Here is a 26,786-nt window from a genome sequence, read left to right on the forward strand (position 1 = left end):
TTTTCTAATGTCATGTTAGGGACAAAAGCTTTAAAACAAAAACTTTCAATGGGGCATCTGGGTGACTCAGTCGGTTAAGCATCCAACTTCGGCTCAGGTCATGATTTCACAGTTGGTGGGTTCGAACCCCATGTCAGGCTCTATGCTGACAGCTCAGAGCCTAGAGCCTGCTTCAGATTCTGTGTCTCCCTCTCTCTTTGCCCCTCCCCGACTCATACTGTTTGTCTCGTCTCAAAAATAAACAAACATTAAAAAAAAAAAAATTTCAAGTGTTCATTTGAAGCAGATTTGGTTTCTTAATCAATAGTGAAGTAGTAAGTATTCAATTCAAATACTACTTCTCAGGCAAATCAGTGATGTAGGCATTACGAAGCATTTATAGAAGGCTCCTGATTTGAAACATATAGAGATCTATACCGTGTATAATAGGTTTACCCAAATTATTAAATTTGTAGAGTTTCCATTAAGTGCCAGAAACTAGGCCAATGTTTTTTAATGTGTAAAATACCTTTATGAATAGGTATATTACTATCCCTATTTTGCAGGTGAAGAAACAGAGGCTTAATGAGTATAAGTTATTTGTCCATGATCACACAGCCTTCCTTGTGAGGTACAATTGCAAGGCTTTCTGATTCTAGAGCCTGAACTCTGAATTTAGAATCATTTGAATATTAAAACATTTTAATGTAATACCAGCTATTTCTAATCCTTTAGGTGGAAAATGGGAATGCATTAGCTCACAAAAATTATCTGTTATTACAATGTCACATTTCTCTTGGACAACTCAAAGAATGCGGTATCACACACACAGTTTCTACACCTCTTAACAACTCTAATTTATCATAATAAATAAATTCAGTTTTTCTAGAATTTTCAACAATCCAAGAAAAAAAACCCATAATTTATCTCCATTATTCAATTCTAATCTATGTAAACAATGTTTGTAAAAATGTTTTACTGGAGTTTTTCGGTTGGATTCAGATGTCCTTCATTTTCACTCTCATTCTGAGCAGCTAGAGAAGTAACAGGATAAGGAACAGATGACGTGAGGCTACTGGCTTCTCCACTGACTGGTGCTAAGCCGGTGGGGGCAGAGGGAGCCACAGCTGTGCTTCTCTGATCCACACTTCTCTGTGGAGAAGCTGAGGAAGGCACAACTAACAAACAAACAAAGGATCAGCTACCATAAATAAACAAATACGGCATCAAGTAACAGTTGGCTTACATATGAAAATAAAAAGTAAAAAATCATTAACATCTTAAATTCTGCAGATTTCAATTTTAGGAACTTCAGGACAGAGCAGCTAGGCCACTTGTTCATTAACATGTTCCTAACCAAACACCACAAACTTAAAACAGCAAGAAAACAGTAAGGAAAGACAGGTGGAAATCGACAAGAATTAGGATATTCCACTTTAAAAAGTAACCAGTATACTCTCCTGATAAACCTGATTCTAGGTTAAAGTGACTGTAGTACCTTCATACCATGAAATACAGACCAGCAATAAAATTTTCTAATTAGATGATGGCTAACCTTCTATAGTCCTTGAACTATATGTTAATTACTTTTCTGTCCACCTGGACCAAAGATACCTTATGCCTTTAAGGGCAATGAATGAAGATTAAGAATCTTTGCACTTTTCTATCTCCATCACTTCAAAACTATTGTCATTTATCTTTCTCACAGGGATGACCATCATTATTTGTTGCTCACATTATCAACTGCTACAGCTGGTTTCCAGCAGTCTCTTCGCTCTATTCCTTAACTGTTCTATCTTTTGCTCCTGCTTTCAGTTTCCCAGTGTGAAAAAAAATCACTTTTTAAGACTCATCAGTAGGCAGAGTGCTACTTTTTTTATGTATATAAAACTGACTACAAGGCCTTGAGTACAACTTTCAAAGTTTAAATTTTTCTTAGTTGTGTTCATCTGTATAGGAAGGATAAGCATTGGGATTAGATTATATTCTGGAAGAGGAGAGACCGGCAGAGATTAGGAAAAAGAAAGGAGGATGTTTCAGGCAGAAATACTAAGTTTTGGCATGTGGCGGGGGGGGGGGGGGGGGGGCAGCAAATAGGAGATGGGTAAAAAATAAGGAACAGGGACTCCAGAGATGTTTCTTCTATCCCTGTCTTTAGTAAGAGAGCAGCAGGAATGCTGAATGATGACCAGCTGGTGTTGATCCTACTAATAATCAGTTTCTCTTGCTAGAGCTCCTATTACTGACTGTTTTTAGGTAAGAGAAAGGGACCAGGCTTGAGAAGGTGTCAAGACAGCAACTAAGGACTATTTGAGAGCGGCCGAGTAAGACATCTGTGGAACAGAAAAGTGGTTCCCATAGTATAACTAGTTCAACTATGCTCTTCCTGCTATACCCACCTAAGATGACTATTTATATATTTCAAAAAAGTTACCAAGTTTTTATAGGTTATATAGCCTGTAAGTTATAAACTATGTAAGTTATACGTTTTCTGCACTAAACCCTATGTACTACCTAAGTTTTTCGTGTCTCATTTTTTTGGTATACTTTCTAAATCTGTTTCGTAGTTTTTAAATCAAAGTACTAATTTGGATTAGTGTTCCTTCAAAGGAAAATGTGAATATGCTAAAAAATCCAGTATATGTCCAAGTATCTAATAGTTTACCTTCTCTTTTTGTTTCCCCCAAATCAAAATCCTACCAATTTTTCAAAGCCCAACTTTATTCTTTCCCTTTACTGAATTATAGAACACATCGACCATCTATCTGGTTATCATCACAGATTGCCTTGCAACTTAAAAACTTACCCCATGCAAGTCCTATCTCCCCTCAAATACCGTCATTTTCTTGAGGAATATGAGTACATTCGTTCACCAGGTATTTACTAAATAACTATCAGATGCCAGCACATACACTCATGGGTCTTCCACCTATCCTTGCTGAACCAGATTTACTTACATGATGAGTTGTTCAGATGCTGATCTCGAAGTGTATGAAGTTCTCCAAGCAGTTTGTCCATTTTTTGTTTCTTTTCCTGTAATACTCTCATTTTGCTAAAAAGCTGTACTTTCTCATCAGGTAAGTGTTCTGAAACAGATGGATTCCTGCTCTGGGAAACCTCCCTAGTTAATGAAAGACTTTCTGCCTGTCTTCTATTGTCTGGAACAGTTGGAGGCTTATTTAAAAATAAAAAAAAGAAGAAGAAGACCAAAGCAATTAAAGGTTTCATTCTCATTTTAAAAAAGCATAAACATTCTTTCTAAAAAGTGATAAATATTTGCCGAGATTGTGCTGGGGGTAAGTATATGCCTTTCCATACTATTTTCCCGATGTGCCACTGTAACATATATATGGTTTTATGGACACACATAACTAAATTAAGGCTAGAAATGTCATATGTTGTATGAACTTTCAAAAATCTCATTTTCTCTCTTGCCATCTTTTTAGAATCACCATCATGAACTTTAATTTCTGAACCTATCAGTTTTTCCTACCTCTTCTTTCCACTAAGGCTTGGGAAATCATAAAATGAATAAACCACCATTAAGCTTAAATTTTAACTTCTGTTACATTTGCATCAATTTTTTTAAGAGAAATATAAGACTACAGATATAGCTAAAGCTCTAGACATACCAACCCCCAATCTCATTACTCTCTCCAGATATAAACACAATCTTGAATTAGGTTTCTACCATCCTCACATATGTTTACATTTTATTACACCTACAGAAAATATACATCCTTTATGCATTTTTACACCTCAGCCAAGTGGTACCCTTCTTAAACTCGCATTTTTCATTCATTAACTCTGGCTCATTTACTGTAACTGGTTATAGGATTTAACTCTATGCATATATTATAGTTTATTAATCCATTTTCATGTTTATGGACATTTAGATTGTTTCTAGTTTTTTGCTATTAACAAATTGTTGCCATGAACACTCTTATATATATCTCCTTGTGAACACATGAAGAATCTAAGATGGGGCACTGCAGGGTCACCAGAAAAACTGACTGCTCAATCATTCTTGAAAGTAGCAGACCATATTCATTTATTGTCATCAGGTCAGCTGATAGAAGACACTTCGTCTTCATACTCAATTCCAGTGAAGAGGTATTAATTCACCCTTTCTTACTCAAGGCCCATAAACTGAAATGGTGTATTTATATCATTATTTACAAGTCATTAAATTATAACTTAATAACTCTGAAATTAAACTTAAGAACTTTCTTCAAAATTGTTAGTAAAGTATCATAAAGGCACAGATTCAGATATAACTTAAGTTTTACAGGTTATGACCATTAGAATATTTGAGAGGAAAAAAGAACATATTATCTAGTAGCACAGAGGGAGAAAATTTCACTTATCACTACATTCAAGGCAGGTTTTCCTCTCATTTAGTGTTTCTCACAGTATAGCCCCCAGACTACCAGCAGTAGAATCACATGGTGGGAAAGCCCACCTCAAATGAATGAGTCATACACACTTTTGGAGGTGAGGGGAACCCAATGACTAGAAAACTACTTTTTTTTTTTTTTTTTTAATAATCGTAACAGGTGAATTTACGCTCATTGAAATTTAGGAACCACTAGTTTAATTAATGTAATTTTAAACTCAACTATACTAAAAAAATTAAGTTACCTGAGAATCACGAAGCTGATTATGAAAACGCTGAATCAAGTCATTCAATTCCTCATTTAGTTCAGACGTGATACTAACTCCAGATAGGCTACCTGCTGTTTCTGTTACAACTGGAAAGAAAATTAACAACTATTTACTAAAGCAAATAAATTAAATTTTAATTTAAAATTTCAATTTGAGAAACTAAAAATAAATTCTGAGAGAAAAACAGGAATTAAAAAAAAAATCTAACCTAATTTATAACTAGCTAACTCTCAGATTTATCTCCCAACCAATCATTTTAATAAAAATTTCCATCTAGCCTGAAAACAAAAAGACCCAGAAAACTCCAGTATAGTGGTTCATCTTTTTCTACTCCATCATTCAAGGAGAAACACTGCTACATCCCAATTAAGAATAGTGACTCAAAGGAGTAGGGAGAGGACAGGCCAATCAGATTGGGTTGGGGGACTGGCAGGGAAAGTGGTTAACCTGAAAAAGCACAGCTAATACAGTCAGGTCTCAATCCCTACCTCCCCAGACAGAATCAATGATCTAATACAGGGCTGGCAAACATTTCATAAAGATTCAGATGGTACAGATGTTAGGCTTTGTGGAAATACAGTTTTTGTCTCAACTACACAATTCTGCCACTGCAGGGAAAAAACAACCACAGAAAATAAATACATAAATAGACACAGATATATTCCATGAAACTTTATTTTATAGAGTGGGTCAAATCCAGCTGGCCATAGCTTGCTGACCCGAGCGACAGAACAGGTAATTTACTGAAGCTGTTGCTTAGGACACAACTAACTGCAAGACCATGGTTCTTACCTTCCTATGGCAATATTCCTGAGGCAGTACTCAGATGATAACTTCGATAACAGTCACTGTTCTACTACCAACCACTCCATGCTCATCCTCTCTAGCTCTAAAAGAGACACTGGCTATAAACTGTTTCTGTTCTAAAGGAAAATACTAGCTTTCTCAATGAGAAATTAGAATTTCAGGGTTAAATAGAATCCCAAGTATCTAGTGCAAACTCTATTTTGAAAACAATGAAATTACAGTATAGGTAACTAACACACACTTAACTAACACATACCCGCTAGTTCAGTAAAGAACAATTCTTTCCCATAACAATTACTTTGACTTGCTTACATACCAGAAGATTAAATATTACCATTCTGGTTTTTCATACAAGAAGCAATGTTTAAAAATTACTAAAATTATTTTTGAAATAGTATGTAAAAAAAGTTTACTCTTAAACTCCTGTTCATTCTACTCCTGGTGCCTGCCTCATAGTACACTTTAAAGAAAAAGAAATAAGTTCATATATTCAGAAAAAGACCCCTGACCTAGAATTCAAGAGATCTGATTTTACTAATATTCCATGTAAGTGTAAGCAAGTCACAAACTCTGTTAGAGCCACTTCTCTACAACATGAGCCTAAGAAATAAATGCTCTGGTGACTAACACACAATTTCATGATAATTAAATGAGATGATGTGAATGTAACTATGTGAAATAACATAAGTATCACAGACAAGTCTCTGAAATCTAAAACTTGAAAAATATTTAAACTATTTAGAACATTAGTCATTAGCCTTTACCTGGTATTAGTCATCGTTTAAATATTGTTTTATTCTAAATTATCTATTTCCTAAAATATGAATGTAAAAGCTAATGATACTCTGAACTTTAAAAGAGAAAAATGGGTTCAAAATGCATATTAATTATTATATACTACACTACATATATGATACACAATTATGTAATTATTACAAAGGAGTAAGTTACTTGCGAGTCATGATGTTCCTTATGAAAACGCAAAATTAAATTATGTATAACAGTGATCAGAGGGCTCAGCCACTGGGCTAGGTATGGATAGCAGCATAAAATGAGTAATAACAGGATGAACTCAGTGAAGACCTAACATAGAAGAGCCCACAGGAAATAAATTATTAGACTGGGATGACAGACTAGAAAATATCCCTTAGTTTTACTGAGTTTTAACAGGTAACAAGTGGTTTTCAACATAATGAGAAACTCAAGAGGTTTGAAGATGATGAAACAAACTATAAAATTAGACTCCACACTGAAGAATTCAACACAATTTCCACCTAAATGATAGATACATGGCTGTGACAGAAGGGAAAATGAAAAAAACATTTCTGAGTCTCAGGAAGACTATACAGGATATAAATTCAGTAAAAAGGAACTAGTGCACACCACTGGGTATCTAACTGAAATAACAGAGCTACTGCTAACATCAGAAGCTAAAGAAGCTCTTCAGATTTATTCACTGCCTCACTTTTAGGGTTTTGACCTTTCCTAGGGAGACAAGAAAAGTATGGCAATCCCAGGTGAATAAAGTACAACAGGTGGAAAAAAAAAACAACCCGTCAAGAGCCCTATTAGTGTGAGGTACAAAAACAGAACTGCAGCCTGTCCCTTTTACCTCTTGAGGGTGCTCTCTGATGAAAAGGAGAGCAGGCTGGCTGTGGGCCTGGTACAGTATGATGGCCAGGAGCTGTCCCTGCAGCCTTTTCTGCATAACCAGAGAAAGCACAGGACAGGGTAAGCCTCATATGTAGGTTTCTAGTCAACAATCAAGATCTGGTTATCTAATAACCAGCATCCACCTTGCAAGACCATTATTAACCGAGCCTTGCTTTTATCAACATGCTAGGCTGCAGCATACCAGAATCGTCCATCACAGCGATAGCTTGCTCGGCTTTGTGCTGCAGAGCGAGAAGAGCGGCCTGTCGTCCCTGCAGGGCTCGCAGCTGCTCCTGCTGCTGTAACATCCTTTTTAATAAGTCATGCTGTTTCTTCAAATTTTCTATCTCTTCCATAGGTTCCTGCTGAGGATCTCTGGCCTGGAAAATAAGATCAACAATACTTGTATCTGATTATTAAAATTCATGTTCCTGTTTCAACTACTAATGGCAAAGTACATACGTAGATGATAAATTAGTATTAAACACACAACCCTCGATACAGTTTTAGTAAACTTGAAGAAAAAGATTTAAGAAAAAAATGATGACACAGAGAGAGCCTGCCGTATTAAGAGTTAGGTAGTTAGGTAATTTCACAGTAAAAGAGCATAATCAATGGCTTAGCATGAAGAGGAATTAACCAAGGGGGAGAAAAAGGTGTACAAAAAAAGTTAAAAGAGCTAAACACAAACACACACACACACACACACACACACACACACACACACACACACACACGAGATCCAAGCCTTACAGAAAAGGAAGAACAAACAGATCATACCAGGTTAATTAATGCCCTAAAAAAAATATCCCTGCAGAAGATCAGGCTAAAAAACATTCTGCCTCTCTTCTGGAAGTGACGTTAAAAAACACTAATAAAACAAAAACAAACCCACTATTTTCAAACTGAGGACAGAAATTTTAGAAACACATTTTTTATTTGATAATCTGACGTGAAAGGATTTAATTTACTTGCATCTCATTTTATAAGCATAAAAATAAGACAGAATACTTTATATTTTGTATCAAAGATATCATTATGTTTTCTTTTAACATATGCTCATTTAGCAGAGTCTGAGAACATTAAATACTTTGAAATTCCCCCCAAATGCTACCATTTTGCCTAAAAGTAGAGGAACAAGATTAAACAGGTGCCACTTATAAGAAATCACAAAATTTTTAAACATTAATCTTAAAACCACTGAAATGTAACCCAATAAGAAAAACTGAAAGTCAATTAAGCAAAGAGACCAATTTAAATACAACTTGGGAAAAAAAAAAAAAGCCAAATTACATATGAAATGTATATATACCATATTGGTATTTTTCATCATTGATTTGTCTTTTTAAAAATCTTGTATTTTAAAATGTTTAATGATTTTACCTAATATTTACATCGAATATTTCTATTAGAAACATTTAGTCACTTTTAAACTTGGACTGCTACCAAATTTTGGTTGGAGTTATGTAGATTTTAAATGAATAATCCCCCCCAACCCCACTACCAAAATTATTAAGGAAAATAAAGTTCAATAATTTCATTTGAAAGTAAAAATGCACTGATCTGCTTTCTCTATGTGATTCCTGTATAAATTACAGAAACACAGATGGCTCCAGAGAGATTCCCTTCTGAGTGACATCCCTCATCAATAACTATGCAAAACTCCCTTCTCTACCTCCCCGGGTAGAACTCATCAGTATTATGAATAACTTTTACACCGTGACTTGGCAAGCAATAAAACTAGTAAGTGAATAAATAAGAACATGGCTATGAATTAAATACTCTGAAGAAAATAGAATCAAATAAGGAAGTAAAAAGACTATGGTTGGAATATTTGACGTACGTATCAGAGAAGCCAGGACAGTGAGTGCTGTCTCTATCCTGTATTGAGTGACCAGACTTCATGAACATGGAAAAGAAATAACCTCTCTTGGACAAATCAGTACTTAAAGATTTTCTGTTGTCCTGAATTTCCTTTTTACATGAACTGTTTATTTAGTTCTCTCCCGACCTATACAAGTGGAGTTACGCTACTAACATTTACATTCATTCCTGTCATATACTCTGGTTTCTCTTCAGATCATATAAATCTTTCGCCTTTTACATTCATTCCTGTCAAAATTCATCTTAGTTCTGGCTTATTTCAATTTGTGATCCTCTCATCCCTCAAAAATACTACTAAAGTATCTAAACTACTATATCTAAACTATTCACCCCTCAAGATAACCTTAAACATTCTGGGTTTTTCCCCTTTAAAAAGCAAAATTTTTAAAAGAACTTTAATCCTTGTTAGTCAGATTTATTTGCAAAACTCTGGTACTAAAATTATAAAGAATCCTGAACTATTTATGAAAGTAAACACAATTACCTTCAGATTCTTCACTAATCCAAAATGATTTCCCAACAAGTTTTGAAATTAGTAGAGTTTTAATACTGTTTAATAAGTTCTGCATCCATATAAATAATATTCAAACTAATACTCGGGAAATCTAAGCTGAAGGAAGCAGGTAGGAATCACGGTCAAACAATAAAGAAAGGGAAGATAAGAAAATGGAAATAAAAACACCTAGGGATTAAAACATGCCAAGCAGATGCCAAAAGAGAATCTAAAAGGGAAGCAAAGAATACATTCACTCTTCAAACACATATTTTTACTTAAACGTTTTGAGTCACCTTCAACAAGTACATTTTTAGTTTACAGATAAAAAAAAAAAAAATAACTTAGGCATGAATTCCAAAGTTGCCTACAGGTAACAGTTCAATTTCAGAAAATTCTTTCTTTCCTCTAGTCAACTGAAGTTCCTCTAATAATTCATGGGTCCAAATATATTTTTATAGCTGAAAAGTACTTCAGATAATATGTCTCCAAGTTTTCTCATGTGAAAGCCCAGAGAAGATAAAGCTGTGGTTTATCCAATATCACAGTTAGGGCAAGTCAGGTTCCTAAGTTCTAGGATAGCGTTTTCCACCCCATACTGTCTGCCCCCAAATTATGTGTTTAGATAGTTTTAAATACAAAAGTCTAAGGCACAGTGGTCAGAGGAAGCATAGTCTGGTTTGGGAGACAAAGTTAGCCTACATGAGATATACCTAGAAATGATGAAAACAATAGCAGAAAAGAAGTAGATAGTATTTTTAAAAGCTTATAAAGTCTCTAAAAGCTGATAGTACGCAGCAAAGAGAAGTATGGGCAAATAGTGAGACATGGGTCTTACAGAAGGCTTCTTTTTAAAAATTATGCAAAGTGTCATCATATCTGTAAAATATTCCATAAAATGGATACTGTCCTTGTAAGCAGCTAGAGAATATCAACCATTTCCTATCCCACTGCAACTTACAATGATGCTTTAAGCTCTGAATTTCAGTTAAGAACTCCACTTTTTCCTACTCTTTTAAAAGAATATGACATCTTGTAAGGATGTTAAGTAGGAAATGAAGGTGAGGTGGGGAGAACACAATTCTGCACAGCAGAGGAGAAACCAAGTCAGTTGGTGAGAATTAGGGTTTTTTTCTAATAAAATATTACGAACAGAGTACTGATAGAACTACCGTAGGAAGGCCCTAAGTATCAAAAGATTAAAGAGAATCAAATTGGAATAAACTCCGACAGTTCAATAGAGAATAATATTCACATATAATGACATTATTCAAAGGAACTAAAAACCAGAAAAATGGATTTGGAAAGTAAGTATTTTCTACTTCAGGAAAAAAAGAAAAACTGGCAGACAGCATGCTGTAACAACTATCAATTCCTAAGTTTTGTCACTACTCAGAAGATTTAAGAAAGGATTAAGTTCCAAAGAATATTTATTATGTCTCATACATTCTCTTCTCGAAAGGTATTAGTTTTAAAACTAATCAACTACTGGGGCACCTGGGTGGCTCAGTTGGTTGAGTGTCCAGGGCCATGATCCCAAGGTCATGGGATCAAGCCCCACATTGAGCTCCATGCTGAACATGGAGCCTGCTTAAGATTCTCCCTCTCTCTCTCTCTCTCTCTCTCTCTCTCTCTCTCTCTCTCTCTGCCCCTCTCCCCCACACATGTGCACTTGCTCTCTAAGAAAAATAAAAATTAAATAAAATCTTAAAAAAAATTGGGGCGCCTGGGTGGCGCAGTCGGTTAAGCGTCCGACTTCAGCCAGGTCACGATCTCGCGGTCCGTGAGTTCGAGCCCCGCGTCGGGCTCTGGGCTGATGGCTCAGAGCCTGGAGCCTGTTTCCGATTCTGTGTCTCCCTCTCTCTCTGCCCCTCCCCCGTTCATACTCTGTCTCTCTCTGTCCCAAAAATAAATAAATGTTGAAAAAAAAAAAATAATCAGCTACTTAATTTATTGTTATATTGGGGCACCTTCTGCTTAACATTTTATAGTTAAAGATCATCCCAGCTGATTTCAAACTAAATCCTCAGATTATTGTGGGAGCCAGGAAAAAATATAAAAAATAAAATCAACTGCCAAAATACAAGTTTTGTCATTTTAAACAACCAGAAAAAGAAAATGTGCATAACAAAATAAAGACCAATCCTAGTTAATATAAGCTACTAATAAAACGTAAGAAACTAGTCTAATCTATACATAATTACTAAAATAGTATTTTACTCTTGCCAAATGGAAACGAGATTTTATAAATGCTCTTTTATTGAAAGTTGTTTTACATGGAACTACACAAGCAGTTGTTTTCTTAAACCTTTCCTGAGCACCTTTTTGCAAATCATGGAAAATTAAAAGAACATTTAGAGCAAACATTGGCAGAAAAAAACAGCAAAAACATAGTAAGTCAACTTTTTTTGCTTTTTCAAACTATGAAGTATTTTTCTTAAAAAAAAAAAAAAAAAGGAATGGAAGAGGTTTCCAACAAGAAAAATATAAACCAAATAAAAAAAAGCACTATAAAAATACTTCATTCTTAGAAAGACAGAAAAGTAATAGCTTACTCCATTTTCTTTTTCTTTAATGATTACAAGAATTAAAACTTAAAAGCACTATGTTCATCATGAATACAAATACCAGAAACAGCAACTAATGGTTAAGGTTTAAGAATGTTCTATCCTGAGTTCTCAAAGGCCAAAAAAAAAAAAAAAAAGAAAAAGAAAAAGAAAATGGATTAAGTTTCAAGTCCTTTGTTAATGCAAATTAAATACAGCTGCCACATATAATCCATGGAGAGGAGCAGAAGAAAACAGAAAAGAATAAAAACACTAAGGGGCAACACTTTATCAAAGCAAATTACAGTATAATTAGCCATGTTAACTTACATATTTAAGAGTAATAGCAACAAGAGAAAAGCAAATAGGGAAGAGGAAATGTGAACAAAAGAGGTGCTCATTTAGAGACTTCCCAAATTAATATTGTGAAATATACCTTTGAGGGAAATCCACGTTTTCGGCTATATTTCCTATCAGGCCTCAGTTCCCTGTCATTCTGAGGAGGTCTGTCACCTTTCCCTTTTGGACTTGTGGTAACGTCTGAAACCTGTTCTCGTGAAGCTGAATTCCCTAGTTTGTCCTCAATGCACGGCCGAATTCTCAGACTAAAAGATGCCTCCTTTATTAAATAGTGTAGCATATTAATTTCTTAACACAAACTCCTGTTTAACATACAAGCCAGCCTTGTCAATAAATAACAAAAAATTTACCAGTCCATCTCTTTAAAAATCAACCTACCCTCCCCCAAGTGGCATAAACTTAGACTTCTAAATTTCTGCAGACTAGACTAATGCTTACTGTAATCAAGTGAATATCATATCCTAGGCAATTTCCCAACTATACAACAACTAAAGCACATTTTAACATTTATTCTGCTGTTATTAAGCAACTTTCATAATGTCATTTTATGTTTATGAAAGAATTCTCATCACAGTGAACATTACATATGCATATACAAATTAGAATAATCAATTATACCATCTCCTACTCCTCCCCAAGAGAATTCCTTTACCCACATTCCCCAACTCTTCCATTTCTGCTGAAATGAAATGTGAGGAAAAAATCATCCCTAGCACCTCTGTAAACAGAAAAACAATTTTCCCACAACACAATCTATTTTCAACAACTGTTTTGATCAAGCCCCCTGAGTATCTCCTGGTTAAAATACTGTAGGGAAAAAAATTCAAATTTCCTCTTCAAATTAGGAAGGGCAGGGAAGAGAAAGGAGGCAGTAAGAAATTATGCAGGTGATACTAACAGGAAACAAACCCTCAAATTCCTCATGCTGAATGTTATTTTGGAACATATCTCAGAAACAAAAGATAGACACACATGGTTATCCTTTCATAAGAAAAGCTTTACTTGTAATAGGTTTTCAAATTTACTAATGCATGGTGATAGGTCTGCCTGTTAAAATTAAAATGCTTAAAAGCAGGTTCCAAAGCCCACTACCTTCTATAAACTAAGTTCATTTTACAAAGTTTTCCTCCAAGTTCTGTAAATTCCTGATTATTTTTTCAAAAAACAGTATTCTGATAAATTTCATTTTGCAGAGTTACAAGAATAAATCATAATGTAAATGCTACTGTATCCCATTTCATTTCAGTGTTTCAGTCATCTAGTTTTACTACAGTTCAAAAACTATCCTAGGAATGAAAAATCCTAGCAGCCTTCAAATGAGTCCTCAATGGCAAAAGAACTTGGAGACTTTTCCAACAGACAATATACTTTGTAATGGTACTTCGTACTTCCAGCTCCTTTATCCATGATGAATTTTAACTTTCCCAATGCATCTTAAACTGAGTAAAGCTGTACTTAATGAAACCTATAGAAAAACCATGTTTCTGCAAGCCGATCAGAAATTACTAGATTTTCAAATCATCCATTAAAACATTTAATCTTAGTAAGAAAAACTTTTATATTTCCAGGTTTAAAAAGAATATATACAGCATTAACAACTTGAGAGTTTCTTCCCTGAAATATACTTTTCATTAAGGAATGCCTATGAAAAATATCATCTTGAAAAATGGGGGAAAAGCTTAAATCTTCATTTCCAGCACTTTTAATTACCAAAAAGCCGCTTACCGTGGTATCTGAAGCCTCAGACTGCACATCTATGTTTAGCGATGTGCTCTCAGCTACAGAACCAGATCCCACAGCTGAATCTATAGTCCGAACATCCTCCTCCTCATTTTCTCTAGCCTGAAATATTTTAGTGGTATAAATCATACAACTATTAAAAAGGGCAATAAAATGTTATAACGGATGGCATGATTTTTTGAAAACATATTAACTCCTCTGGGGTAGAGTCAGAATGCCATCAGCATATGTACACTAACATACCACAAAAATAACTCAATACGTTATTTAAAAGGTACAAAACTTACAAGGATTTTTTGGAGAAATTTCATATATGACTTTTCTTGTTCTTTAAGGTGATCTATTAGATGAGTAAGGCGCTCAACATTAGCAGATCTTTCATTTTTCTCTACAAGATCTTCCCGCATGGAACTAGCTTTAGTAATATAATCACGAATCTGAACAAGCCTGCTTACAATCTGCAGGGAAAACATTTGGAGGTAAAAAATAAACAAATAAAATAAACAAAAAGGCATGAAAAATAAACAGTATGTAAAACTGACCATAAATTATTCCACACCAACAATTCTACACATTTCTTATTCCAAATACAATAACCAAAGATACTTCTAGCTTTATCATTTGAATTCATACATGCAAAAGATCTGAATCAAATTTAGAATTTAATCAAAACATAACTGGCAAGACTAACAACTCTAATTATTGGGATTTAAAGATTTTCAAAATTTGTTTTAATTTACATTACTTGAAAAAATTTACTTCCAGAACTGCATGCCTTTAAACCATTACTAACATAAACTTTTTCTAACGTTTATATAATATTTCCTTAGCAGTATTCTAAATACTTCTGAAAGTAGTTTTCAAAAAGAAATATATCACCATTTAAAAAAATTCTTACCATCATCTATTAATCACATTGTTTCAAACTCCCCTTTACCAAAATTTGGCAACACAGCCTCTGGTGGATAAACAGAAGCCCTAATTTACCTAGATATGGCACTTCTCCAATCATTATGGGTAAAAAGAAGTTTACACTAAATTGAATAAATCTGTAAGATTAATGAGAAGAATCACACAAGTACCCAACTAAAATTCCTATGTGCATAACTCAGTAAAACTGAATCTTACTATTTCTACTTTGAAGCTTACGAAAACAAAGCAAAAGAAACATTTTACCACCTGGCTGCTCTCCATTGCAGGCTCTCCTCTTCCATCTTCTTCAGAGACTTGACAGTTTTGCAAAAGGTCATTACTTAAAGCGGAGGCAAACAACTCTTTACATTGTGCTGATCCAATCACTTCTCTCTTTGGAGGACTTACAGCAGCCTCTTTACTCTTGTTAGTATTAATCTGCATCGGCAAAAAGTTGAAGGGCTTTCGGTTTTCACCAAGCTGACGTTTGTTGTTGGCAGCTGTTGCTCTACCTTGAGAATCACTTCCAATGCTTCTCTACATATGAAAAAGAAAACAAACCCCACAAACGTTAATTTTTCAATAAATTTTTTTTTCAAAAAACTCCAATGTTCTTAGTCAATTTCACCATCAGCTATTGATTCAGGAAGTATAGTTAAATATACTACTTTTGTACTAAGACACAGAAGAGATTCAAATCTACAAAATTCTTTTACTAAAATATCAAAATTTGATTAACTTGTCTTATTCCTCATTTTCTCAGACATAATTCAACCGATGAATATGAGCAAGATTAGTCTAAATGAAGTACTAGGACCACACATCATATTTATAACTCACATTGCTAATCAAACTTATTCACAGATTTTGTATGGGCTTTGGACCCAATGACTAAATCTTAATATAAACATCACCACAAAGATATGTTTAGATGAAGCACTGTCTGAAAAAGTACTCAGCTCAGTGCCTGCTAAATAGCAAATGTTCAAAAATTAGTATATAGATGACTAAATGATATGGGATCACCACCACCATCAACCCAGACTTGAATGTACCTTTATGGGTATTTGGTAAACTGTTGGTTTCTCTAAAGTACAGATGTGACCATAAAATGTTTGTCAAGAGTTCATTATCATTTCCATTTTTTAGCTCCAAATTTCATTTCAGTAATTATAAGACCAACTACAGCTTTATTTTAAATTTGAGGTAATGTAGAACATTCCCTTATGCAGTGATAAATTGGATCTTCCCTTTTGCCATCTTATTCAGTTACTAACATGCAAAATTTAGTTCCAGAATGAAATTAATCACATTAGTCACAGAGTAAAACGTAATAAAGTCACAAAAGACTTGTCCTTAGCAAGTTTAGAAATAAAGTCTTTGTTGCCCTCCAAAGAACCTAATACCAACACCACTAATTAAAATTCTTTCCATATACACAGAAACTAAGAAAAAAGAAACCGCTCAGTTCTTACTCTTAAGCTATTTAACTCATTCTAAAAATTTCTCATCATTATAACTGGATTTTTAAAATAATTCACAAACCTGATCTAAATCACTGAAGTTTATCCGCTGTTTGAGTTTCTCTAGTTCTGCCTGCTCTGGAACAGACATCTGAGTCACATATCTACTATGTGGAAACGTATGTGGAGTCTTTGTTCTTCGCCTTCCAACTCCTGGTGATGACTCCGGAGAAATATCATTAGTTACTCTTTTATCACTTTCTACACCAAACTTTTTCTTATTCTTTTCTGATGATCTATTTGCTTTCTTCTGTTGGCCACCCCAATCCTTTAAAAAAGTAAAGGCAAAAGTTAATCTGGCCTCTATCAAACTAGGAAAGTAATCTGATATGCTTAAAAAATTGGGGTCAGTCTTAAAGTTAAAAATGACAAAACATTTTTCACATAAACATACAGACTTAAGAGACCTTATTTATTTCTACTAATGCATTTTCTATTACATCTAGCCTAAGTTTCGCAGATGGTCCTTCAGAAAAGAGATTACTTTCCTATCACAGATCTTTAACAAACATAAATCCCCAAACTCTAGTCAGTCTGGATACTTTCAAAACCATTTTTAAAAACTGGTTCCCTACTATTTATAAATTGGATAGTATAATAAATTATAGATACCTTTACTGACCTCCTTTAAAATCAATGTGTATGATGAGAAAACAGATCTGGAATCCACCTGGATTCCAAAGTAATTATTGTTGGGGCACCTGAGTGGCTCAGTCAGCTAAGCATACAACTTACGATTTCGCCCCAGGTCATGATCTCACGGTTCGTGAATTCGAGCCCCGCATCGGGCTCCATGCTAACAGCACAGAATCTGCTTGGGATTCTCTCTCTCCTCCTCTTTCTGCCCCTCCCCTGTTTGCAAGCTCTCTCCCTCTCTCAAAATGAATAAATAAACTTAAAAATAATTAAGTAATTACCATCATCTGAAGAAAAGCTCCACTGTATGACCCTAAGCAATTTAACTTCCCATAGTCTCGGTTTCCTAATTTCTAAAATAGCGTCACCTTTAAAACATGATTAAAAACAACATTCATAAAACATCTGGCACAGTGGCTAGCATATAGTAAGCAATAAACGTAACTATTGTTATGTTTTGCAGGCAACAATGCACTACATGATAAGGCCTGACATGAAATGACAAATATGATTCATATTTTAACGGGAAAACATTTTTATTTACTTAGTTATACCAACATAACCTAAGTCATTCAACAAAAAGGTCTATAAATTCCTACCTTAGCCATACTGGAAGAACTGTCTAGTTTTACTACGGTAAACCCTTACGGGATATTCTCCTCATTTATAACACAACTCCCTTCTCTACGAACTGTCTCTCCACCCCAATCAATCCATGTGTGGGTGTTCTTGCCAACCTGTTGTTCTACTTACCCTACCCCTTCCTGGCCACAGATGACTGGAAAAGAGATGTATATCTAATCCAAATTGGGATGATCATACTTTAAAAATTTCAAATTGGAACTAAAAGATAACTAGTCAGTATATAATTGTAGCCATAAACGAAACTTTTGAATGAAGGGGCAACCACAGTACACACGAACCACAGAAGAGAGAAAACCGGTCTGCGAAAAGAAAGTTGTGTTAAGCAAAGGAATTCAGAAGCAAATAGTCAGGGTAGTGAAAAAGCAATTCTTGACAACTTTCTAGTTCCTTTTTCTAGTCTCTTCCTAAAACCCAGCTATAGACCTCTAATTTGTTTAACTGGTTTTCCATAGAACATCTTTAAAACCTTATAATAAATTAGTATCTGTTAACTATAAACAAAAACGTCTTCAACGAATATAACAAATAGCCCAGGGTCATTTAATGTCTTGGCCAGCAAGAAAAAACTGTGTTTACAAAGAGTCAGTGAGTTTGATTTGGCTAAGGCAGGGGAAAGCTGAATTTTAACACTAGTAGTTAACGACACACCACTGATGAGAAGTTATCATACCATATTGTTAAGTCGGTCATCAACACCTTCAGTGCTCCAGTTTGCTACCTCCTGATCATTCATGCCTTCTTCAAAAGGACCTCCTCCTGTAGCCATCCTAGCTTTACCAATTAATTTTCTGCAAAACAAGTGAAAACTAATATTTTTAACACATAAAAACAAACTCTAACTTCTAAATCATCCCATGAGGTTAAGTGATATAAAAGATCTCAGAAAAATTGATTTAATGAAGTAGAAAGAGGTACTGTCAACCACGTACCATAAACAAACTGATTTAGCTGCCAGACACCTATTACAATTAACATGAGTTAAGTAGCTGTAGTGATGGGAAGGGGAAGGAAAACTTCAAAATATGCACCATGTGTCCTGGCCTGCATGCTTTCAGGCTACTTTAATTAACTAATTGAACACAGTCCTACAAAATAGAGCAATGAGGTAGGAAAAAGTTACTAAGGGCTAGAACCAAAACTGCTTGTAGGAAAAAAAAAAAAAACTAGGGGTGCCTGGGTGGCTCAAGTCAGTTAAGGATCTGACTTGGGTTCAGGTCATGATCTTATGGTTCATAGGTTTGAGTCCGGCATCAGGTTCTGTGCTGACAGCTCAGAGCCTGGAGCCTGCTTCAGATTCTGTGTCTCCCTCTCTCTGCCCCTCCCCCACTCGTGCTCTCTTTCAAAAATAAACAGAATAAATGTTTGCTCAAATCTTTACTCCTTTAAAAAAAAAAAAAGAAAAGAAAGAAAGAAAAGAAAAAAACTAATACTCCCAAAGACCTGGGTATTGGGTTTGTGTTAAAGTTTCAAAGAAGTTAGAAGTGCTCTGCATGAAACATGGAGAAAGGTTTGTTTTTAATAGAAATGTAGTGGTAAGCAAGATAAAGAGAAGGCAGGAAGAGAAGAAGGCCAAGGTGGGTGAATGGCCAATAAAAGCCAAGAATACAGTGGCTTAAAACATTTAAGAAGAGTGATGCCAATTGCTTTACTTCAAATTTTATTTCTGCTCCTTAGTTCCCCCTAAATCTTGAATACTCTACCAAAGTCAAATTTTCCCCACTTAAAAAAAAAATTGAGGATTATGTGACTATCAAGGAAGGTACTGAATTTCATACCTGGGTCAAAGAGATGAGAAACAAAAAGAACAATGGTGGAAGCAGACGTTCAGAAGCAGAGATGAATCAGGAGAAAACAAGATTTCTACATAACCTTGTGAAGGACTCTGGCTTTCCACCAAGTGTGGAACTTGCAGGTTGGAGAAGGACTGAGTAAAAGAGATGTGCAGATAACTTTACTTAGAATTCAACGGGCAGAGAAAGGCATTAAACAGTAGGGTTACATTAGGTTTCTCACTTTACAAACAATAACAGTAACATTCAAAGGAGTTAGATAATTTCACCAAGGTCACTCAGCTAAAAATGTCAAAAAGGAATACAAATCCAAGCTACATTGACTGTAAGATCCTAACTTATCCCATTCACTAGAGCAAAATATTAAAAGGATTATCATCCATGAGAAGTAGGAATTATATCGTAGACGTTTTATTGCTAGAGTATCTACTACAATAATATATTAACAGATTACAGAGAGGTTAAATTTTAGCATCTCAAAAAAGTGGTGATAAAATTCAAACACTTAATTTGGAAAAATCTTAAAAAGTACAAATACAAGGGTGCCTGGGTAGCTCAGTCAATTAAGCATCCGACCTCAGATTAGGTCATGATCTCACAGCTTGGGAGTTTGAGCCCTTTGGGCTCTGTGCTGACAGCTCAGAGCCTTGAGCCTACTTCAGATTCTGTGTCTCCCTCTCTCTTTGCCCCTCCTCCACTGATGCGGTCTCTCTCTCTCAAAAAAAAACATTAAAAAATTTTAAACAGTACAAATAGAGTGACACTTTCTTATAGTTGTATATATTATACTGTTTGTGGGTTTTTTCAATGAGCATATATTACATTAATAATTTTCTTTTTTTTGTAATTTTTTAATGTTTTATTTATTTTGAGAGAGAGAGAGAGAGAGAGAGAGAGGAAGTATGAGTCAGGGAGGGGCAGAGAGAGAGGGAGAGAGACTCCCAAGCAGGTTCCACACTATTAGGGTAGAGCCTGATGCAAAGCTCAATCCCACAAATCATGAGATCATGACCTGAGCCAAAATTGAGATTCGGACACTTAACCAACTTAACCAATTATTAAAGTAGGCGCCCTACTTTAATAATTATCTGAGGTGAAACAAGTATATGTTAAACCAACAGCCAACAATATTAAAATAAAACATGAAGGACATCCCTATAAAAAACAAGAATGACACATATCAGTAATTTAACAGTGTTTTCAAAGTTCTACAAAGTGGAAAAATATGAGGGGCGCCTGGGTAGCTCAGTCGGTTAAGCGTCCAACTCTTGATTTCAGCTCAAGTCATGACCTGAAGGCGTCAGGCTATATGCTGACAGCGAGGAACGTGCTTAAGATTGTCTCTCCCTCTCTGCCCCTACCCAGCTCATGTGTGCACATGTGCGTGCTCTCTCAAAAGTAAATGTTAAAAAAAAAAAAAAAAGGAGAAATATGAAACAGAAATATTAACACTGAAAACAGAAAAGGTAGTGTTCTTAAAAATATGTATTAGAAAACCTAGAGAAGTTCAAAATATCACCAACAACCACAGAGAAAATATCCTGGAGAAAAATGATGCCACTGATTAACAGTGAGCAAAAAGAAAACACCTAGGACTAAATGTAATTTCGCCCTATGTAAAGAAGCACCGGTAAACTCTGTAAGACAATAGAAAATTTAGTTAAGTACAAAAACAAACTATCTTCCCTAATGGGAAGACAAGTATTATAAACATCTCATTTTTTTAAAAAATATAGGCTTAATGAACTCCCAATGGGATTCTTCTTGGAATTTGACAAAACAAATATCTGAAAAATAAAAGTAGCAATAGAAGTTGGGAGAGCAGAAAACTAGCCCCAAGAGATATTCAATCATATTGAGTGCCTATATGAGTAAATTAGTATCAGCACCCCCCACCAAAATGCTGAAAAATACTCAATTAGAAAAATGTAATGAGGAAAATTAATTATAGCTAACATCCATTTTGCTTACTATATGGTAAGCACCATGCTAAGTATTTTATGAGCATTTTATCATTTAATCCTCATAAAAATACTACAATGTAAGATGATGTAGGATTTTCCAATTGATGGGACAATCTGCTAATACTTTTGATAAACATAGAGATTTAACAGCATTTCTTAACTAGGATTCTTCATCTCAAACACAAAACACAGAAAAATGATTTAAGTGACAATTCTCAATTCTCCCAAGGCTGGTACCTACCCAGTACCAGTCCAGACACAGAAGAAAAATAAATTCTCAGTAAACAATGGATGCCTTAGAGTTTAATTCTCTTACAAGTGAAAAAGGCTGCCTTATAACCATAACACCAAGGCAGTATCTAAGTAGATTAAATATAGATCAGGAAGATAAAAATCAGACAGATAGACAAGCAAGAAAACAGGATGGGCTTTAAAAACTGAGTTCTTACAAATATGGACTGCAGAAATAAAAAGGATTTTATTCACATAAAAGTAAATCCTAAATTTACACAGAATAAGTAGTAACTGACAAATTGGGGAAAAAATCTGAAAGAAGTATGAAATAAAATCAGTATCTTTACTACACAAAGAATTTATGGGGGAAAAAAACAAAATAAAAACATTAAATAAAGAACTCCAAGAAAAACAAGTATAAACAGGCAATTTAAAAAGAAGTCAGTAAACATAAAATGATAAAAATATTAATAATAAAGTCCAGCTGCAAATTAAAATAAGGGACTATTAAATTTGCTATATTACAGGTATTTCCTTTGCTGTAATCTTCCAGCAAAGGGAAACTGGAATGCTCAGTCACTATGGTAACAGCGTAAACTGGCACAACCTTTCTGGCAAGCATTTTGGCAATACTATATCAAGAACTAAAACCGAGTTTTGACCCTGTAATTCTATCTCTCCACAGCTAATGTAAGAAAACAAACTTACATGTGGGGGGAGGGAGACTATAATGCAGAAATTGTTCATTATGCTATAATTGTGATAAACTGAAAACTAAATGCTAAACAACAAGCTGGATGCTACTGGGCAAAAGTAGCCTTCAACCATGTAATTATGAAGGCTGAAAGATATTGCCTGTGTTTATAACATCATAAAGAAGAGGAAAACAAGCAATACGCAAAAACTGCCTATAGATTTTAAAAGACTAAGGATACATACTAAAGTGCTTGCATGAAAGCAACTGTTGGGTGTGGGGGCAGGAATGTAATCATTTTTGCTCTCCTCTCATATATTTTCAGCAATACTTTATATTGTTTTTTATACTAGAAATTTATTTAAGAACTTTACAAAATAACTGATACCCACAGAGAGGTATGTTCAGTGAACTGACAATAAAATGAAACATTCCACAACCGCTTTTTTCTAAATGTACCAATATAATTTATAACATTAAAGAATAAGAGCTCCAAAAACTACATATGCAGTAGAGATAATACCACCTTTAAAAATACGAGAACTTTAAAATTTAAATTACAATGGAAAGTTATTAAGGCTTTTAAGTAAAAACTCTTACATATCAATGTTTTCCTAAAATAGTGTATGCTGTGCTATTGGTAGAGTAATAAAGTTTATTTAAAGATAAATTAAAAATATATCTGGAAAGACAATATTCTACATTTTATTTTTACATTATGATGAACTCCCCCTAAAATGAAAAGCTTCTTCTAAGGATCTATTTGTAAGTTAAATGACTTTGAACACTATTAAGCTTCTAAAACAATTTAAAAAGCATACATTAAAATCAGTTTGGGAAAAGTAGGTCAAATACTTTCTAAATCTTTTAAAACACCATTTACCAAATAAAGTCTATTAAGTGTACAGAATAAACAACTTTGTCTACAGTTATGAGATAAAAACTCATGAGGAAAGAATATTTAATAACTTAATGATTCCAAGTGTACGTAAAAGGCACACTCCTATACAAGTATTACTATGAAGCTAAAGAAATAATTGCATGTAGATCAATTCTCAATATATTAACAGCTGATTTATCTAAGATGGTATCTCCCACTACAAAATGTACAAAGTTGCAGGCAAGTATTTTCCTTCCTGCTAACCTCTCTAACCACATCAAAGTCATTTTTAGAAATAGATGCCTGCCTTCTAAATTTTGTTCTGTAGATACATTAGGGTTTTTATATAGTTTTTATTTTAAACTACGAAATGGAAAGACTTCTAATCATCAAAATACTAGGTATGAAGACAAGACCAATTCAAGTAAGCTTCCAACGGCAGAATCAATAATAGGACTTCGTGACTACTATGATGTGGAACATGAAGCAGTGAGAAAGCTGTCAGAGACTGAGTCCTAGGTTTCTAGTTTGAACAACTGGGTGTATGAGGAGACGTTTACAGCAACTAGAGAAAGGACAGCTTTTTGTTGAGAGAAGATGATAAATTCAGTTTTAGCAGTGCTGGGTTTGAGAAGAAATCTAGGCTGGAGACGGACTTGCAAGGCATCTAGTCAGAAAAATACTTGAAGTGGAACAGAAGGCTTGGGGAGAGGATGAAAAGGAAGACACTTAACACGGAGACTGTAGGGACACTGATATTTAAGAGACAGGGAGGAAAAGAACACTAAAAAGGTACAAAAAAACAGGAGGGAAACGAGCTGTGTGTTAGAAAACAGGAAAGTGTATAAAGGAGAGTACTGGTAAGAATGCCAAATATTTGTCACGTTAAAAAAGTACTGAGAAGTGTCCACTTGGATTTAGCAACAAGGAGGTTACTGAAGACCTTAGAATGAGCAATTACAGCAGGGAGGTGAGGGTCAATCCCATAAATGGAATGCATCTATTGATGGGAAGGGACAAGGATAAAAGAGGTCATTAGGTAATTCTTTTTCAAGGAAATCAGTCTATGAAGGGAAGTAGGCAGAGATGGGCATGAAGAAAGTTTTGTTAAAAGCATGTTTAAAATTTGTTGGGCAAGAACTAGTAGAGGAAGATATTGAAGATGCAGAAAGGAAAGGACATAGTGGGTGGTCTCTGAAAAAGCAGGAGCAACTGGGACCCCAGGTGTAAGAAAAATGATTAGCTTAAGATAAGCAGAAAACACCTCTTTTACTGAAACCAGAGGAAAGGAGGGAAAGAAGAAAGTAGATAGAGACTGGTTAGCAGATCTGTTCGTAGGAAGAGGAGGGCATCTGTAAGTGATGTGAAGTAGAAAGGACTGAGCCTTAAATGTCAGGGTGAGAGGCAGGGTCTGAGAGATTTCAGAAGAATAAAGGAGAATGACTGTGGGCAGCACTAAGGACTCAGGTGAGAGCAGGCAACATTCACGGAGAGCACCTATCTGCAGTGTGAATGTTTTCCCAGCTGTGCTCATCAGCCTTGGCCAAAATACTCCACTGAATCCATCCAAGGTAGGATTTTGCCAGGCAGATTTCATAGAAAGACAATAAAACAGAAAAGGTGAAGAAGCCACTAGAAAACAATCAGTGCAAGGGATGGATGATGGTATGGGAAAAAAGGGGATAAAAGTAAAATTCTTCTACTTTAAAAAAAAATTTTTTTTTTTTAAAGTTAATTTATTTTTGAGACAGAGACACAGAGAGACAGGGTCAGAGAGAGAGGGAGACACAGAATCCAAAGCAGGCTCCAGGCTCTGAGCTGTCAGCACAGAGCACCACACGGGGCTCGAACTCACAAACGGAAAGATCAGACCTGAGCCGAAGTGGGATGCTTGATCGACTGAGCCACCCAGGTGCCCCTTTAATATTTAAAAAAAAAAAATGTTTTTTAATAAAATTCTTCTACTTTAAACAAGCACTTCCACCCATCCTATGACCTACTAAACTAAGTTGCAACGAATAAATTTCATTTAGCTATTTTTTGACATTTTGGTTATTTTTGCTAAGGTATCATTTGGACTATTTAGAGCTTTTGTGGCTCCCTTATCTTGCAAAGATATCAAATGCAAAAATACTATGGCAATTCATAAACTTTCAGTGACTGATCTTTTTGAAGAAAATCCTGTTGCAAGATTCCTAACTATACAAAATTATTTATATATACATATATATAATTACAGTATTAGTCACCACATAAATACCTATGACTGACCTAAGGTTAACCTTTGAAATAAGAATATAAAGAAGAAATTAATCAGCTGAAGAAAAAAATTATTTTTCTAAAATCTTCAAATTCAGATATCATCTCTGACATAGCATTAAATCACTCCTAACCATCTCTGGAAATACCTTCTTGAAAACTGTAATTATTTTAGAAATATAGGAAGTACAGTTTTTTTCTAAATATTTACTTGGAGTCACAAAATAACCAAAAGTGGTACTTTATATATTTGTACAAGTTTTTCTAAAGGTTGCATTATTTGGGGTATTTCTTTTACTAATTATAAAAATACCTGGTACACTGTTCTGAAAGTCTTCATACAGTATCCAATTGTACTAAGCACTTTTAATGGAAACGGAGAAGAAAATGCTTAAGTATTTGGTATTATGTGTTGTTTAATCAGTTTCATTTGAGGAATTTCTCAATTTCTTCTCCATACTTAAGATGGTCAAGCACCTAAAAAAAAAAAAAAAAAAAAATCACACAGGATCTTTTCCACAGCACTTTCAATTTGAGATTTTCTTAAAATTTCCATAATTTTCTAGAATTTAAAATATCTTCTGTAATTACCCTCTTCAAATTAAAAAAAAAACTTCAGATATTGGGGGAAAGGGGATAAAAAGACTACAACAAAATATAACAATTTGAATCAACAAAAACTTTATTACACCTCACTATGTACTAGGTATTACATCAAGTCTATTTTATGGTATAGTTGTTCTGTACAGAACATTTCACATCAACAAAATATACCCTTGCTCAGAGAACCGAGAACAGAGGTCAGTTAAATTCTGCTTGCTAAATCCTCTCCCTCCCTACAATTTATACTCAAAATCTATCACTTCCTTGTCATGGATTACATATAACACCCAAATACTCTGTAGGCCCTGCTACCACCATCAACCTGCAATCTCAGTCTTCACTGCCAACTCCATATTCACTGGTAACAGCTTTCTGTCATCCCTTTCCACTGGACCATTACAAACTCCCTACATCTTCCCTTTCTTCCCAAATAGTCCTACTTCTTCTGCTTCAACAAAATCCCAAGTCCCTCTCAAAGCACTATTTCCTTAGAAATCTTTTCTAAAAGGAGTACTACTC

The 26,786-nt window shown here is 34.7% G+C and overlaps 1 protein-coding gene across 50 annotated transcripts in view; it reads right to left on the minus strand.

Moving 5' to 3' along the window:
* Positions 1-26,786, minus strand: part of PCM1 (pericentriolar material 1) — an 84,733-nt gene that overhangs the window by 53,649 nt on the left and 4,298 nt on the right. For 26 of the 50 annotated variants that reach the window (XM_045454426.1, XM_045454322.1, XM_045454300.1 and 23 more), the window contains 10 exons: positions 25,978-26,141; positions 18,514-18,631; positions 16,585-16,830; positions 15,307-15,576; positions 14,415-14,585; positions 14,113-14,229; positions 7,307-7,484; positions 4,621-4,730; positions 2,937-3,153; positions 959-1,157 (listed from right to left, as the gene is read on the minus strand). In XM_045454426.1, coding sequence (XP_045310382.1) covers positions 959-1,157; positions 2,937-3,153; positions 4,621-4,730; positions 7,307-7,484; positions 14,113-14,229; positions 14,415-14,585; positions 15,307-15,576; positions 16,585-16,830; positions 18,514-18,609 — 1,604 coding nt within the window. In that variant the 5' untranslated portion in view covers positions 18,610-18,631; positions 25,978-26,141. Of the gene's footprint in view, positions 1-954; positions 1,158-2,936; positions 3,154-4,620; positions 4,731-7,063; positions 7,154-7,306; positions 7,485-14,112; positions 14,230-14,414; positions 14,586-15,306; positions 15,577-16,584; positions 16,831-18,513; positions 18,632-25,977; positions 26,142-26,786 lie in introns of those variants that run through there. The other 24 variants (XM_045454355.1, XM_045454556.1, XM_045454451.1 and 21 more) reach the window with 4 other exon arrangements.

This window comes from Leopardus geoffroyi, chromosome B1 (genome assembly GCF_018350155.1).
Source record: "Leopardus geoffroyi isolate Oge1 chromosome B1, O.geoffroyi_Oge1_pat1.0, whole genome shotgun sequence".
NCBI lineage: Eukaryota > Metazoa > Chordata > Mammalia > Carnivora > Felidae > Leopardus > Leopardus geoffroyi.